General features: G+C 23.0%; 8 protein-coding genes across 8 annotated transcripts; 3 read left to right on the forward strand and 5 right to left on the reverse strand.

Moving 5' to 3' along the window:
- Positions 1–166: 166 nt before the first annotated feature.
- On the reverse strand, positions 167–799 carry TA18335 (uncharacterized protein; the record flags this gene model as incomplete). The annotated part of the gene is made up of 3 exons (XM_950395.1): positions 167–270; positions 300–580; positions 708–799. The coding sequence occupies 3 exons, from the start codon at positions 797–799 to the stop codon at positions 167–169; spliced, it is 477 nt and encodes a 158-aa protein (XP_955488.1).
- A 661-nt stretch (positions 800–1,460) lies between these two features.
- On the reverse strand, positions 1,461–2,418 carry TA18340 (uncharacterized protein; the record flags this gene model as incomplete). Its single annotated transcript, XM_950396.1, has 4 exons — positions 1,461–1,667; positions 1,752–1,835; positions 2,129–2,320; positions 2,353–2,418. 4 exons carry the CDS (start codon positions 2,416–2,418, stop codon positions 1,461–1,463), a joined length of 549 nt encoding a protein of 182 aa, XP_955489.1.
- A 1,047-nt stretch (positions 2,419–3,465) lies between these two features.
- Positions 3,466–6,415, reverse strand: TA18345 (uncharacterized protein; the record flags this gene model as incomplete). Its single annotated transcript, XM_950397.1, has 12 exons — positions 3,466–3,600; positions 3,633–3,835; positions 3,957–4,034; positions 4,181–4,261; positions 4,419–4,485; positions 4,639–4,726; positions 4,758–4,887; positions 5,168–5,482; positions 5,513–5,568; positions 5,601–5,656; positions 5,739–6,268; positions 6,298–6,415. 12 exons carry the CDS (start codon positions 6,413–6,415, stop codon positions 3,466–3,468), a joined length of 1,857 nt encoding a protein of 618 aa, XP_955490.1.
- Positions 6,416–6,723: 308 nt separating this feature from the next.
- On the reverse strand, positions 6,724–9,539 carry TA18350 (elongation factor g 1, mitochondrial precursor; the record flags this gene model as incomplete). The annotated part of the gene is made up of 4 exons (XM_950398.1): positions 6,724–7,146; positions 7,304–7,545; positions 7,759–8,109; positions 8,282–9,539. The coding sequence occupies 4 exons, from the start codon at positions 9,537–9,539 to the stop codon at positions 6,724–6,726; spliced, it is 2,274 nt and encodes a 757-aa protein (XP_955491.1).
- A 156-nt stretch (positions 9,540–9,695) lies between these two features.
- Positions 9,696–11,378, reverse strand: TA18355 (uncharacterized protein; the record flags this gene model as incomplete). Its single annotated transcript, XM_950399.1, has 3 exons — positions 9,696–9,985; positions 10,196–10,741; positions 10,973–11,378. The coding sequence occupies 3 exons, from the start codon at positions 11,376–11,378 to the stop codon at positions 9,696–9,698; spliced, it is 1,242 nt and encodes a 413-aa protein (XP_955492.1).
- Positions 11,379–11,679: 301 nt separating this feature from the next.
- TA18360 (uncharacterized protein) lies at positions 11,680–12,904 on the forward strand (the record flags this gene model as incomplete). The annotated part of the gene is made up of 5 exons (XM_950400.1): positions 11,680–11,959; positions 12,039–12,188; positions 12,422–12,544; positions 12,617–12,742; positions 12,774–12,904. 5 exons carry the CDS (start codon positions 11,680–11,682, stop codon positions 12,902–12,904), a joined length of 810 nt encoding a protein of 269 aa, XP_955493.1.
- A 325-nt stretch (positions 12,905–13,229) lies between these two features.
- TA18361 (uncharacterized protein) lies at positions 13,230–14,141 on the forward strand (the record flags this gene model as incomplete). Its single annotated transcript, XM_950401.1, has 1 exon — positions 13,230–14,141. The coding sequence occupies one exon, from the start codon at positions 13,230–13,232 to the stop codon at positions 14,139–14,141; it is 912 nt and encodes a 303-aa protein (XP_955494.1).
- Positions 14,142–14,256: 115 nt separating this feature from the next.
- TA18362 (tgf beta-inducible nuclear protein(TNP-1) 1, putative) lies at positions 14,257–15,538 on the forward strand (the record flags this gene model as incomplete). The annotated part of the gene is made up of 8 exons (XM_950402.1): positions 14,257–14,327; positions 14,421–14,540; positions 14,645–14,750; positions 14,782–14,850; positions 14,880–14,937; positions 15,047–15,125; positions 15,232–15,374; positions 15,405–15,538. The coding sequence occupies 8 exons, from the start codon at positions 14,257–14,259 to the stop codon at positions 15,536–15,538; spliced, it is 780 nt and encodes a 259-aa protein (XP_955495.1).
- Positions 15,539–15,659: the final 121 nt, after the last annotated feature.

Consider the following 15,659-nt stretch of genomic DNA (forward strand, 5'->3'; position numbering starts at 1 on the left):
ATTGCTTCTCCAAAGGGAACTAATGTTACTACTTGTATTATGAGATCTATAGGTACTAGGTTCGAATCCTGGTCCCTTAAAACTAATACTATATCTAAGGGTACTGTTAGTGGTACTATTGGTAGCAGTGGTACTAGACACCGTAACGTAGAATATTATTAAGAAATTAAATTAAATCATTAATATTATTAATATTGATTAAAACATCTTCATATTCATTTAATATTTGTAAATTATCAGAATCGGATGGAATTCCAATAACATTAACAACTAAATAAATTTATTAATTTGAAACTTACATTTATATTTACTCTTGATTTTATCTTTAAGTATATGATAATCATTAGATTTAGATTCCCAACCATATCTTATAATTATATCAGAACCATTTGAAATATATTTAAACAAAGGATCAGAAGTATTTGGAATTAAGTTAGAATTCATTTTATGAAATTTATGATTTAATTTTGGAAATGTAAATTTACGAAATTTAAAAAATGGTGGCTTTCTACTTATTCTTCTAAATCCATACTCATGTGGTATAAATTTAGGTAAATACCAAACATGTTTACCATCATATCTAATCAAATATAAATAAAATAAAATAAAATAATTAAAGATTTAAATTAAATTATAATTAATGAATTTAATTATTAATGAATAAATTTGAAATAAAATGTGTAAGAAAAATTTTGAATAAAAATTACCTTTTAAATATTAAAGTATTATTCCATTGTTTAAAATTACTAATAGTAATTTTATTTCTAATTTGTATACAAGTTAATGAATTTAATAACATTAATAATAATAAATATAATATGTGGGAATCATTATTAATGTTTTTTATTAAATGTACATATAAACTTATTAATATTAATAAATATTATAATTTTAATAATTATTCCAATTTTAACAATTTTACTAATAGAATTAATTATTTTAATGGAATAAATAATTCTAGTAGACCAAATCTGTATAGTGGACTAAATAATATTAATGGAATAAATTTGTATAAAAGAAATTTTATAAATTTAAAATTTAGAAATAATTCAGATAATACAAATGTTAAAGATATTTTCAAATATTATACTAAAAATGAAGTTATTACTCTTTTTTTACAACCACTTGTTATTAATATTATTTACATTTTAATATTATGGAATCTTTTCAAATATACTTGTAATATTAAAAATGTAAAATTTCTTACAATTAATTCTATTTTTTCACAATTTTTATTTTAATTTATTAATTAATTTTAATTTTTTTGAATTAATTTTAATTTTTAGATTGATGATTTTATAAAGAAAATTAAATGGATTAAAGAATAATATTTTACATTATAATATATATTAACATAAATTAGATGAATATATTGAAAATTAGATTATTTTATGAATTAGAATAATTAGATTGAAAATTAGATTATTTTATGAATTAGAATAATTAGATTGAAAATTGGATTATTTAATGAAAAATAATTTTTGATGTATTTTATTAATTAATTTGATTTTAAATTGTATAATAATATCAATATTATTTAATTCTTGTAAAATATCTTCAATACCCAATTCTTTCATTATTAAACAATTTGGTATATAATTTGATAATTTCAATAATAATTCCATTATATTTATTATATAATCATTATCATTTATATATTTCATATTCTATTAAATTATAAATAAATAATTTTTGTAATTAAATAAAATTTTGTAAATAAATGTGTAATTAAATAAATTTGAAGAATTTACTGGTAATAAAATTGGTATTAATTCTTGTCCAATTTTTATTGATAATTTACGATTCATTATTAATTTTTTAATACAAAATAATATCTAAACATTTTTTTAACTTAATATCTACTGTAGAGGTAACTACTCCCTAGAGGTATATAACCCCGGAAAGAGAGCTAAATAACACTTTTACTAATATGGGAAAGGGAGCTAATTCTATGGGTATAGAGTGTACTACTATTAATCTTCTAACTACTCCTTCTTCTAACTACTGTACTTAACTACCCCTTATATACCTCTTAACTACCCCTTAACTACCCCTTATATACCTCTTAACTACCCCTTAACTACCTCTTAGACTAATTAATACTCTAAGTTACTAATGAGAAATTTACATGATTAAATTGTTGTATAGTTCCTTTAAGATTAATATATGCATATAACATTGTATCAAGTATATATTCAATTCTATAATCATCATTACAATTGGATCTAATATACTTATAATCAATTGATATATTTGAATTTGAAATTTGTCCTATAATACCACCAACATGTGATATTATATTAATATTATTAATATTATTCTAAATTTAAATTTTTTATTTCTTTAATTTACTTGGAGTAATTTTATTATATTATTTATTCCAATTATATTTGATACTAATTTCGTCAAATTCAACATTAATTTCAATGATAATATTATTATTTCATTATTCTAATATTCCATTACGGTGCTTGGTCAAACAGTAACTAATCCCCTGTAAGGGGTAACTAATCCCGTAAGGGATTCTATATAAGTAACTAAGTACCCCCGGAGGGGATAAATAACCAACTAACTACCCTAAGGATTATAACTACTCCCCCAATAACTAACGACATAACTACTCCTAATAACTAACTACTCCCTGTAAAGGTATATAACTAACCAACTAACTACACCCCTAATAACTAAGTACCCCCGTAGGGATATAACTAACTATATAACTACTCCCCTAATAACTAACTACTCCCCTTTGGGACTAAATAACTATAAAATAACATGATGTAATATAAGTTTATTTAATAATAATAAAATCCCATTATTTATCATTAATTCCTAAAAAACAAATTAATCACTCAATAATCAAATTAAACAAATAAAATTAAATAATTAAGAATAAATAATTACTTTGCATTGATTATTATGAAATGTAAAATTAATTAATAATGATAATGATAATATGATTATATTTTCATTATTCTAATGAATTATTAAAGAATTTAATAAATTACTGTAATTTTTAATATATTTATTATTGGTATAATTAATGGTTTATATTTTTCATCTAATGGTAATTTTAATTCATTTAAATTATATATTAAACGTTTTATCATATTTTCTTCATTATATTTTTCAAATATTATACTTATTAATTTTATATATCCTTCTCTATTATTACGTTACGGTGTGAGGTCCAACTGTAACTAACTACCCCCAGTAAGGGGATATAACTAACTATTCCCACGGAGGGGTCCTATATAACTAACCCCGTAAAGGCGATATAACTAACCAACTAACTACCTAACGGTAGAACTAACTAATAAAGGTATATAACTAGGATAACTAACTCCACTAATAACTAACTAATAATCTTAACTACTAACTACTCCCCTAATACCTAACTAACTACTGTAGATAACTATGTAACTAACTACATAACTACTACCAGTAACTAACTATAGTATATAGCTATATAGCTATAGAAGCCCCTTCGGGGCTGGTACTACTGGAGCTGCTGGAGCTGCTGGAGCAAGCACCGTAATGGAAAATAAAATACTCTGTGTTAATTAATTTAATATTAAAAAGTCCTTCTTCAATTAATCTCTAAAAAATTTTTTAAATTCAAATTTACTTACAGAAGTTGTATAATAATTAAATGTTAAATTATCCCAATTAATATCCAATTGATTATTATTATAATATTTTAATATATTTTCAATAGAATTGTTTGTATATTTTAAATTAAAATCTATTGAACGAAAATGCATTAAAAAATATAAAATCTTTATTACTCTTTCATTTGAATTTCTTACAATCATATTCAATAAATTCATTTCACCTAATCATCATATTATTAACTTACTTATTATATTTTGAACTTAATTATTATATTATTAACTTAATTATTATATTATTAACTTAATTATTATATTATTAACTTAATTATGTTATGAACTTACTTATTATAAAATTATCAATTGTATATGTTATAAAATCTGCTAATTTCATTAGAAATTTATTTTCTTCCATTATATCCACTAAAAATATTTTAATTAGTTGGAATAAAGTAATTAGAAATTAGAATTGGAATTGAAATAATTGGAATTAGAGTTGGAATAATTGGAATTAAGTAATTATAATTGGAATAATTAGTAATTAGAATTGGAATAATTAGAATTTATACAATTTTTTTGTAATGAAAGTATTTGTGATATATATTCCATAGGTTCATCAGATATATCAACATTTAATTTATAAATCAAATCTATAAAATATTGAATAATAATTATATAAATTGAGTTAATTATATAAATTGAGTTAATCGAGTTAATTGAGTTAATTGAGTTAATCGAGTTAATTGAGTTAATTGTGTTAATTGTATTAATTGAGTATATAAATGGATAGTATTAATTGGATGATACCAGTATTAATTGGTAATAATTTTAATAATGAACCAATAAATGATTTTATTAAATTAAAATAACTTATCTAAACAAATTTAAAAATAAATGAAAATTATATGAAAATTAAATAAAAATTTATTAAAATTAAATAAAAATTTATTAAAATTAAATAAAAATGTGAAATTTTATTAAAATTGAAGAAAATAAAATTTTTTAGGAGAAAAATATATAAATTTACGTGTAATTTATAATTTAAAAATATTTCTTTATAATAATTGAAATTCATATTTAATTTATCAATTTTAATCTTTATTAAATTTTTATCACTAAAAAATTATTAAATAAAAATAATTTTACATGAAAAATGTATTATTTGATGATGTTAATGAATTTACAATAACATTAAATTCATTAAATATATTCAAATTATTCTTTAATTTAAATGTTATTTCAATATCTTGATATTTATCAAGTAATGGTGGAATATCTAAAAATATATTACGGTGTCACGTTACGGTGCTTGGTCAAGCGGAATAGGATAAAGTACTAAAGAGTATATCTAACTAAATAATCCTAGAATACCTAACTAATAGTCTTAAGTATATAACTATATAACTAATTAGGAGCCCCTTTCAGGGGTAATGGACCCCTTCAGGGGGTTAGTGATATTGGAGATGCTGGAGCAAGCACCGTAATGGACATACATAAACGTCTTAAAAGATAATGTGATAATATAAAATTATCATATTTAATAATAATATTATAACATAACCATTTGGAAATATCACAATTAAGATTCATTTTTTTAAAATAATAATCATCATAAATTATTCTACACACTGTAGTACCAACAGTATTACCATTAGTATCCTTAATACCAGTATTAGTATTAGTATTAGTATTAGTATTAGTATTAGTATTAGTATTGGTATTAGTATTGTGATGTGGTAGAAATTTTCTGGTTGTATTATAAATATTATAAGTTGAATTATTTATAAATTTAGAATCATATATAATAATTGTCATATCAATTCCTCTATCATCTTCATATTTTTTATAATTTTTACCATTTAATGTTGTAACTAATAATTAAATTAATATAAATAAATTACCTTTATATGTATTTTTTAAAAAAATATAATAATCATCAATAATTATTTTTTTATATCTAAAAAAAAATTTTAGAAATTATTTTATTACTTGTAAAATGGTAAAAAATTATTTTTATAATCAATTTTTATATTATTTTCAAGAATCTAAAATATTATTAAATTATTAATTAATTATAAATTATTTATTAATTATTTATTATTTATTTATTAATTAATTATTTGTTACCTGATAATTTTTTAATATATTAAATGTATTTCTTGATATTATTAAATTATTATATAATTTCATATAATCTGGTGATTCAATTATTATTTCATATATACCAATATTCGATTCATTCTTTATATTATTTATATTAGAAGAGACATTAGTTATATATTTCTCTACCTTTCCTTCAGTTACGGTGCTTGGTCCAGTAGGATCATTAGTAGTACACTTCATACCCATAGAATTAGCTCCCTTTCCCAGAGTACTAGTATCTCCCTTTCCCAGAGTACTAGTATCTCCCTTTCCCAGAGTACTAGTATCTCCCTTTCCTGGGATATGAATTCCATTAGTTATATCCTTTACAGAGGTCCCATTGGTTATATTATTGGACCCATTTAATGTATTAATTATATTATTTTGTGGTATTAAAAGATTTTGATATAATTTAATAGTTATAATACCACAATTAATAATAATATCATTAATTGTAGAATAATTTATTCTTCCATTTTTTAAAATTGATAAATCACAAGTTGTAAAATAAATATCTAAAAATTATTATGAAATAATAAATTACTTTTATCTCCAATTATTATATATGATTTTCTTATAGATGTGTGAATTGTTATCTTTACAAGTTCAAAATATCGTACATTATCCAATATTAATTCATTTATATATTTTTCCAATTCCATTATTTTCAATATATATGAAAATATACATTTTATAAAATTATATAAAATTAACAAAATTATATAATATATGTGTAATATGTGTAGTATATGTGTAGATTGTATATTATAGTGTAAAATGTGTTTTAAAAAAAGATTCTAAATTAGTTATAAATATAATTAATTTTTTTTAATTAATTTATCATATTTTTTCATTTCTTCTTCTTGTTCTATTTTTGACATTTGTTCATAATATTTAAATTCCATATTATATTCTCCTTGTCCCTATAATTCAATTATATAATTTAATTTAAGTTAATTCAATTATATAATTATATGTATATGTATACTTTGGTAGCTGATCTTAAATCAGTAATATAACCAAACATAGATTTTAATGGAACATTGGCATTGATAATAACAATTTCATTAATAATATTTGTATTTGTAATGATTCCTTTTCTTTTTGTAAGTGTTGAGAGTGTTTGTGATTGGAATTCTTGAGGTGCTGTGACTTCAACAGACATTATTGGTTCTAGAATTATAGGTTCTGCTTGTCTATATGCCATTTCAAATGCACCATAAGTAGCCAATTTAAATGCTAAATCAGAAGAATCTACATCATGAGAAGCTCCATCTGTTAATACAAATCTCATATTCACTACTGGTCTACCACATAATAATCCTTTCTTACATATCTCTTTAAATCCATTCTCTATTGATATTATATAATTCGATTTTATATCATTTCCAATCTATACATATTATTAGTTACGGTGTTACGGTGTTACGGTGTTATGGTATAACGGTATTAGGAGTATCTAAGGGTTATTTAAGCCTAATTAGGGTATCTAAGGGCCATTAAGGGTAGTTAAGAACTATCTAAGGCTTATTAGATAATTAAGAGAATACGAATTGATTAATGAATTGTATATTGAGATGTTCATTTGGATTATCTTTAATTGGTTCAATATAACCAATGACTTTAGCATATTGACCAACACCACCTGATTGTCTTTTATGTGTATAATTAAATTCAGCTTTTGTTGTAATTGTTTCTCTATAATTTACTATTGGTTCTCCAACTTCAATATTTATTCCATATTCTCTTTTCATACGTTCCAAATATATATTCAAATGTAATTCACCCATTCCTATTATTACATTACGGTGCTACGTTACGGTGCTTGGTCAAGCAGTAACTAACTACACCCCTAATACCTAACTAGTATAGAGTATATAACTAACTACTAACTAATCGCCTAATACCTAATAGTCTTAAGTATATAACTAAAGAACTATATAGAAGGCCCCTTAGGGGGGTTAGTGATATTGGAGCTGCTGGAGCAAGCACCGTAACGGGATACCTGACAAAATAGTTTCTTTAGATTCTTGATCAATATTAATTCTAAAAGTTGGATCTTCTTTTTGAAATCTATTAAGAGCTTTAGAAAGTTTAACAGAATCACTTTTATTAATATTTTTGAGTGCCATTGAAACTACTGGTTCAGGTACATGCATTGGTTTCATTGTTACTTGTTTACCATCAGTAATTGTAACTCCAGAAGGACACTTTAGACCTGAAATAGCAACTATCTCACCTTCTCTAGCCTCTGAAACTTCTAATACCTCATCAGAATGAACTTTAAATAATTTTTTCAATATCACACGCTTATCTTCTTCTACTATTAATACTGATAATCCACGTTTCAATATTCCTAATACAATTAAATTAACTCTAATTAACGGGTAATTAAGTAGTCTACGTATCTAAGAGTACTAAGGCTATTTAAGGGGTATTAAGTATCTAAGGGTATTTTAGGTAGTTATGGATTCTATAGTATTCTTAGTACAGTAGTCCACAAGTAGTTAGAAGGTTTAAAAAATTACCTTTATATATACGTGTATATGATAATTGTCCTAAATATGTATCAACAATTTTGAAAATATAACCAATTAATCCTTTATAATCTTCTTTTAAAATTAATTTATCATCAGACTCAGAAGAATTTTGATATTTGTAAACTTGAATAGAATTTTTTGGTGATGGTAAATAATAACAAATAGAATCCAATAATAATTGTACTCCTTTATTACCTTTAGCACTTCCCATTAAAAGTGGATACATAACATGTTCCAAAGTCAGTTTACGTATACTATTTCTTATATCATCAAGATTGAAATTGGATTCTAAATACTTTTGAGCAAAATCATTGTCATGATCTGCAATCTTCTCTAGGAGCTGAAAATTTAATTTTTCAGCCAATTCAGACATATTTTCAGGTATATCTTCACAGGTCATCAATTCTCCAAATTGACCTCTAAAATAATAAGCTTTCATCTCTAGCAAGTCTATAATTCCCTCAAGTTTAGGCCCAATTCCAATAGGAATTTGTAGTTGAAGAAGATTAACACCAAGTTTACTCTGGAGCATATGGATACAACGATCAATGCTAGCACCTTCTCTATCAAGTTTATTTAGAAAAATGATACGTGGGATTTTGTATCGGTCCATTTGACGAAATACAGTCACAGTTTGGGATTGAACACCGGAAACAGAACAAACTAATAAAACTGCAGAATCCAACACTCTCAAAGAACGTTCAACTTCTATAGTAAAGTCTACATGACCAGGTGTATCAATAATATTTATACTGTAATTAGGATTAGTTAGGGTATTATTTGGTCCAATTCCAAGTGAACTGGAGTTTATATTCCAATTAATATTAGTAACGGCAGATTGTATTGTAATTCCCTTTTCACGTTCTAAATCCATAGAATCCATTTTAGCTCCAACTCCATCAGTTCCTCTGACTTCATGGATTGTATCAATTTTTCCTGCGTAAAATAGAATCCGCTCTGTAAGTGTAGTCTTCCCCGAGTCAATATGGGCACTAATTCCTATATTTCTTATATTCTCAATATTATACAAATTGGAATCTTTTTTACCAACACTTGAAAATCTTACAGAACCAATTAAATTAAGAAATTTAAAATTATTAATTATATTAACAAAACTTAATTTTATATTAATTAAGGGGAATTTTGTATTAGTTAAGCTAAATTTTGTATTGGTAGTATAAAATTTTGTATTACTAGAGATAAATTTGGGTTTATATAAAAAATTGCGATAAATTATACATTTCATTTTTTTAAACTACATTTTAATAAATTAAAATTTTATATTTTACAAAACCAACATATAAACAAATATATAAACAAATATATAAATTAATATATATATTAAATATATAATAGTGTATGTGTAGAGGTATATTACAAAAATCTAGAGGGAAAAGAGAGTTTAAATTCTATTTTGTAATCTTTTACTTCTAAAATTAACTTTATGTCTTTTAGTTTTGTAATCATCTTCCTCTTCATAATAATTGAGAGTTTCGAAGCGTTCGATCTTTGAGATGTCGCTTAATTTCCCGCTCAGCAGGTTCATAAATCCTATTAAAATGTTCTCATATGTACTGTTATACATTCCTGTAAATCTGCTCTCTGTTATTCCAAAGAACAATAAATTATCATTTCCAAAACTATTTAAATCTGTTTCAATATTTATTGTTGTTCCAATCATTTGATTCGTTCCTATACTCCGTTACGGTGCTTGGTCAAGCGGTAACTAAGTACCCCGTAAGGGGTATAAATAACTACAGTAAATAACTAACTACTAAAGGAACCCCTGTAATGGGAATAAATAGGTATATAACTAACTACTATATATAACTAAAGAACTATATAGAAGGCCCCCTGAGGGGTTAGGATATTGGAGCTGTTGGAGCAAGCACCGTAACGTACCATCAAAATTATCATAAATTGGTTTTAAACATCTACATGGAATTTTAGGATTATCATTATGTTTAATAGATAAATGATTGATTTCATAATGTTTAGAAAATTGCATCTCTTCTTTAATAAAATTATAAGCGAAATGTGGAAAAGTCTGACCCATTTGATGATAAATAGAAATAAGTCTTGATTTATGTTGTATACGTTTAGAATTTGGAAGTGTCATTTGATATGCATGTGCACATAATCTTAAGGTTAAAGTAGACAAGACGATTTTCGATAAAATTTGATCATCCAAATTAGTAATTAATTTTCTTGCATTTTTCTTACCCTTGAGATTAATGAAATTTACATAATTAGAAATGTTATTATTGAGCCAAAGGGTCTGTATCGATCGTTCATAATCATCAAAAACTTCAACAATTCCACCTGCAATTGGTGAAATCGATGTTCTATCACTACTCTTTTGAGCTAAAATTATCATACATCCAATTATATTCTCAGAATCCAAACGATCCAAAAATCTCTTCACACCCATAAATATATTTTCCACATCTATACAATTTTATTCTATCAATTTAATATATTAATCCTATTACAGTAGTTTACAGTAGTAGTAATAGCTATAGCAGTTAGGAGTAGTTAACTACAGTAGTTTACAGTAATCCCTAGTACTAAGTAATCTTAAGTAGTTAAGGAGTGGTACTCTAATTAATAGTAATAGTAGCCTGGTCTAGTACTAAGTAATCTTAAGTAGTCTAGTAAGTAGATAGTTAGGGATATTACCTCCACTATTAGTAGTTTGTTTAATTTTTAAATGTTCCAATTTAACATTTTTTTCCATATCATTTGATATATCTATATCTTCTTCATTATTTAGAGTATTATTAAATTTGGATTCGAACCTAGTACCTATAGGTCCAGTAGTAGTAGTAATACCAGTAGAATTAGTAACATCGGTAACACCATTACTCATAGTACCGGTAGTATTAGTATTGATATTATAAAATTGAATATTATGTGATTTATAAATAGAATAAGTGTCTGGATTGTTTTTAAGTATTTTAGAGAAGATTTTTAATTTATTTTTATCACTGGTATGTTTATCCATAGGAAGTACCATAGCATAAGGTTGTAAATCAAGCATATGAAATACAACATTAGTACTATTCACTAATTTTTGTAATACCATTTTTTTTAACCAAAATTATTAACACAGTTTCATTATATAATATTCATATTCATTTTAATTAATTTAATTTATTTATAAAATTAATTAATACTTGAAAATAAATTATTTAATCATAAATTTAATATTATTATTATTATATATATTATTATTATAACAATTATAATGATACACACATGGGGAGAATCTTATATAAAATAATCAAATTAATATTAATTAAATTAATTTAATTTAAATATAATTAAATTCTGTTAGTTTAATAAATTGTAATAAATTATAATAAATTAAATGAATTATAATAAATATGAATAAATATGAAAATATAATAACAGGTGGTATAAAATTAAAAGGTAAAGTAATATTAAAAGGTAATAAAAAAAAAGTTAAAACAATTCAAAATATTAAAAGTACAAATGAATATATTAAAGATACAAATGAATATATTAAAGATACAAATGAATATATTACAATTCCAATTAATAATAATGAATTAAATCTGGAAGAACAAGAAAATAAACTAAATGAACAAGAAAATATAGAAGATGAAAATAAATTAGATATAATTAATAAAAGAATTGAAAGGGGTAAAATTATAACTAATTATTCTTATTTCTAATTATTTATAAATTATTAATAATAGAAATTATTAATAATTTGATTTAGTAAAAAATGATATGAATTTAACAAATTCTGAAAAGACATTTAAAATAGCACAAATAAAAAGAACATATAAAAGAATACAAGAATCAATAAAAGAATCACATAAAGAAAAAATTAGTAAATTCAATACTAAATTATCAAAACTTTCTGAACGTAATTTTCTTCATAAATTATTAATTAAATAATTAAATTTATTTATTTAATTTAATAATTTCATAAATTAACGATTTGATAGATTTTGATATACCTAAAGTTGGTCCTGGATAAATCATTACACATTTAATTTTTTTAATCAATTTATTAATTTTTAATCATAATTTAATTAAATTTAATAATTTTAATAATTTTTATTATATTTTAATTTATTTTAATAATAATTTATTAAGTTCATTACACCACATTTAATATTTGTATACATTTGATTATTAATTATGTAATTAATATATTTAATATGAGTGAAACAACTTTTCTTGGAACTCCTTTATCAAAATATGATATTGATAATATTGGTAACAAATTTTATTAAATTAAATTAAATTAAATTATTTTATTATTAAAATTAATTAATGTAAATTGTTTAGAAATAAATGTAAAAAATAAAAGGGGTAGAAATTATTTGGAATCGAAAGAATTGAGATATAGGCAAAATCGTGAACAAATTAAGAAAAATAAACCGAAAATACTTTATACAGTAGATACTGAAGAAGGTAAATAATTAATTAATTAATTAATTTTTAGGTTGGATACCATCAGATTTTAAATCATCAAAAACTAATAGAGCAAATTATAATTTTCAAACACTTTCCAATTTTACTGATCAAGATGATGTAAAAATTTATTTATATATTAATTATACTAATATCTCATAGTACTTCTATTAGTCTTAATAGCCTTAGTAATAGACTAGAGTAGTTATACTCCTATAATACTTGGTATTCCTAGTAGTTAGAATACCTACTACTCCTAGGTAGCTAATTCCTTAACTACCTAAATAACCCTTAGATACCCTTAAATAGCTAGTACTCTTAAATAGCTAGTACTCTTAATAGGCCTAACATATCTAATAAGCTCTTAAATGGCCTTAGATAGCCTTAAATGGCCTTAGATAGCCTTAAATTGCCTTAGATAGCCTATGATATCCCTTAAAGCTCTTAGAGTATTTAATTAGATAAGATAAGATTGAATATGTAATAGATGGATATAATATCAATGAAAGTATTGAATAGTATAAGATTAAAAGAGAGAGAAAATGAATTGTATCGTATTATAAAGAGTATTTTAAAATCTGAAGGATTTATAGAACGGATTTATGGTCCACAACTACCTTCAATAAATTCTCTATATCCTAATTATACCAGAGATTTATATAATATTACTGGTGTAGGATTTGATACTGCCAATAGTACTGTAACTAGGGATACAGAATGTATTGAGGATACTATAGATACTACTGATACTACTGATACTACAGTAGATGGAGTGAATAATAAATTATATTGGATATGTGAAATTAGAGAAGAAATAAATAGACCAAAAACTAAAATAATGACCTTAGATAAGAAATATCATGTATGGGATCGTGAAGAAGATTTAATGGATATTAAAAATTATTATAAAGAATTTTATAAATTTATTGTCAAACCATTACAAAATATTAATTCAGAAAATGATTTATTAAATAAATATACTAAATCATTACAATTCATTAAATATTCCAATACGGTGTCTCCCGTTACGGTGACTGGTCCACCAAACAGTACTAATAGTAGTGAGGGTACTACTACTAAGGGTACTACTAATACTACTAATAATACTAATAGTACTACTAAGGGAGTAGATGTTAATGGTATTGGAATTGAAGATAATGTAGTTAATATAGATGAAAAGAAAATATATAAAAATAAAATAAGAATAATAAAAATTTATGAATTTAATAAAGAATTATTAAATAAATTTAATATTAAATTTAAATCAAACAAATTTAATGAATCGAATAAGTCAATGGAATCAAATAATTCAACTAATTCACTGAAGTCAGTGGAATCTTTGGAAGATATGGAAATAAAATTACCAAATGAAATTTATAAAAATTTATTTGGTAATTAATTTTATAATTATAGGGTATAATAAATCTTAATAAATTTTAATTTTAATATATTATTTTAAATAAATTTTATTATTTTTTTATTTTATAAATATTTGTATAAAAAATTTTATAATAATGTCACAAAATGAGTATATAGAACGACATATTAAATTACATGGTCGTAGATTTGATCATGAAATTAAAACGTAATATTTCAATTTATAAACTCAATTAAATTATTTATAAACTTAAATAAATTAAATTATTAAATTGAATTTAAATTGAATTATTTATTGTAGGCGTAAGAAGGTTGCTAGAGCACCTATAAAAGAAAGTAAAAAAGCAAAAACACTTCGTGGAATTAAATCTAAAATATTTAAAAAACATAAATATGCCGAAAAAATACAATACAGAAAATTGTTAGTCCATTATTCTATTCTAATTCTAATTATCTAATTAAATTCTAATTCTAATTATCTAATTCTAATTCTAATTTTAATAAAATTAAATTAATTTTTTTTAGAATAAAACAAAAAGAAGAAAAAGAAATGAAAGAGAAAGTAATAGAGAAGACAGATGGAGCGATACCGGCATATTTATTGGATAGAGGAGATATTAATAGAACTAAAGTAATAATTGAATAAATTAATAAATTTATAGATTTTAAGTAATATGATAAAACAAAAAAGAAAAGAAAAGGCTGGAAAATGGACTGTACCAATACCAAAAGTAACCAAATATAAATCAATATCCTTCAGGTTAAAGCAATGAATGAAATGGAAATGTTCAAAGTTCTAAAAACTGGAAAACGAAAAAGTATATACATTTATATATATAATTATATATTCTATAGTAATTATATATCCCTACTAGTTCATTAGTTATTCTAAGAGTACATAACTTTACGGGAATAATTTGTATTTAGAAAAAATGTGGAAAAGAATAATTGATAAAGCATGTTTTGTACCAGAAGATTTTACAAGAAAACCACCAAAATATGAAAGGTAACAATCCAATCAATTATTGCTACTACCTAATCTATTCTTAGCTATATAATCTATTCTTAACTATATAATTAACTTATAATAATTGAATGTAATAAATTTGTAGATATATAAGACCTACGGGATTAAGATTTAAAAAAGCACATGTAACACATCCAGAACTGAAAACGACATTTTATTTGGACATTATTTCAGTAAAAAAAAATCCTCAATCGAATCTCTATACATCCTTAAACGTAATTACTAAAGGTAATTTTTAACTCCAATTAACAACTATAGGAACAATAATTGAAGTGAATGTGAGTGAACTGGGTTTGGTAACACAGACAGGAAAAGTCATTTGGGCCAAATATGCTCAAGTTACAAATAATCCCGAAAATGATGGGTGTATCAATGCTATACTTCTCGTCTAATTCAATCTCATGCATTAATTTTAATATTAAATTAATCAATTAGTATTTTTTATTTGTTAATTACTTTAATGGTATGATCTGGTGATGGTAGATTTGAAGGTGCAACTAATCCTTATGTCTT

The sequence above is a fragment of the Theileria annulata genome, chromosome 3 (assembly GCF_000003225.4).
Source record: "Theileria annulata chromosome 3, complete sequence, *** SEQUENCING IN PROGRESS ***".
Taxonomy (NCBI): domain Eukaryota; phylum Apicomplexa; class Aconoidasida; order Piroplasmida; family Theileriidae; genus Theileria; species Theileria annulata.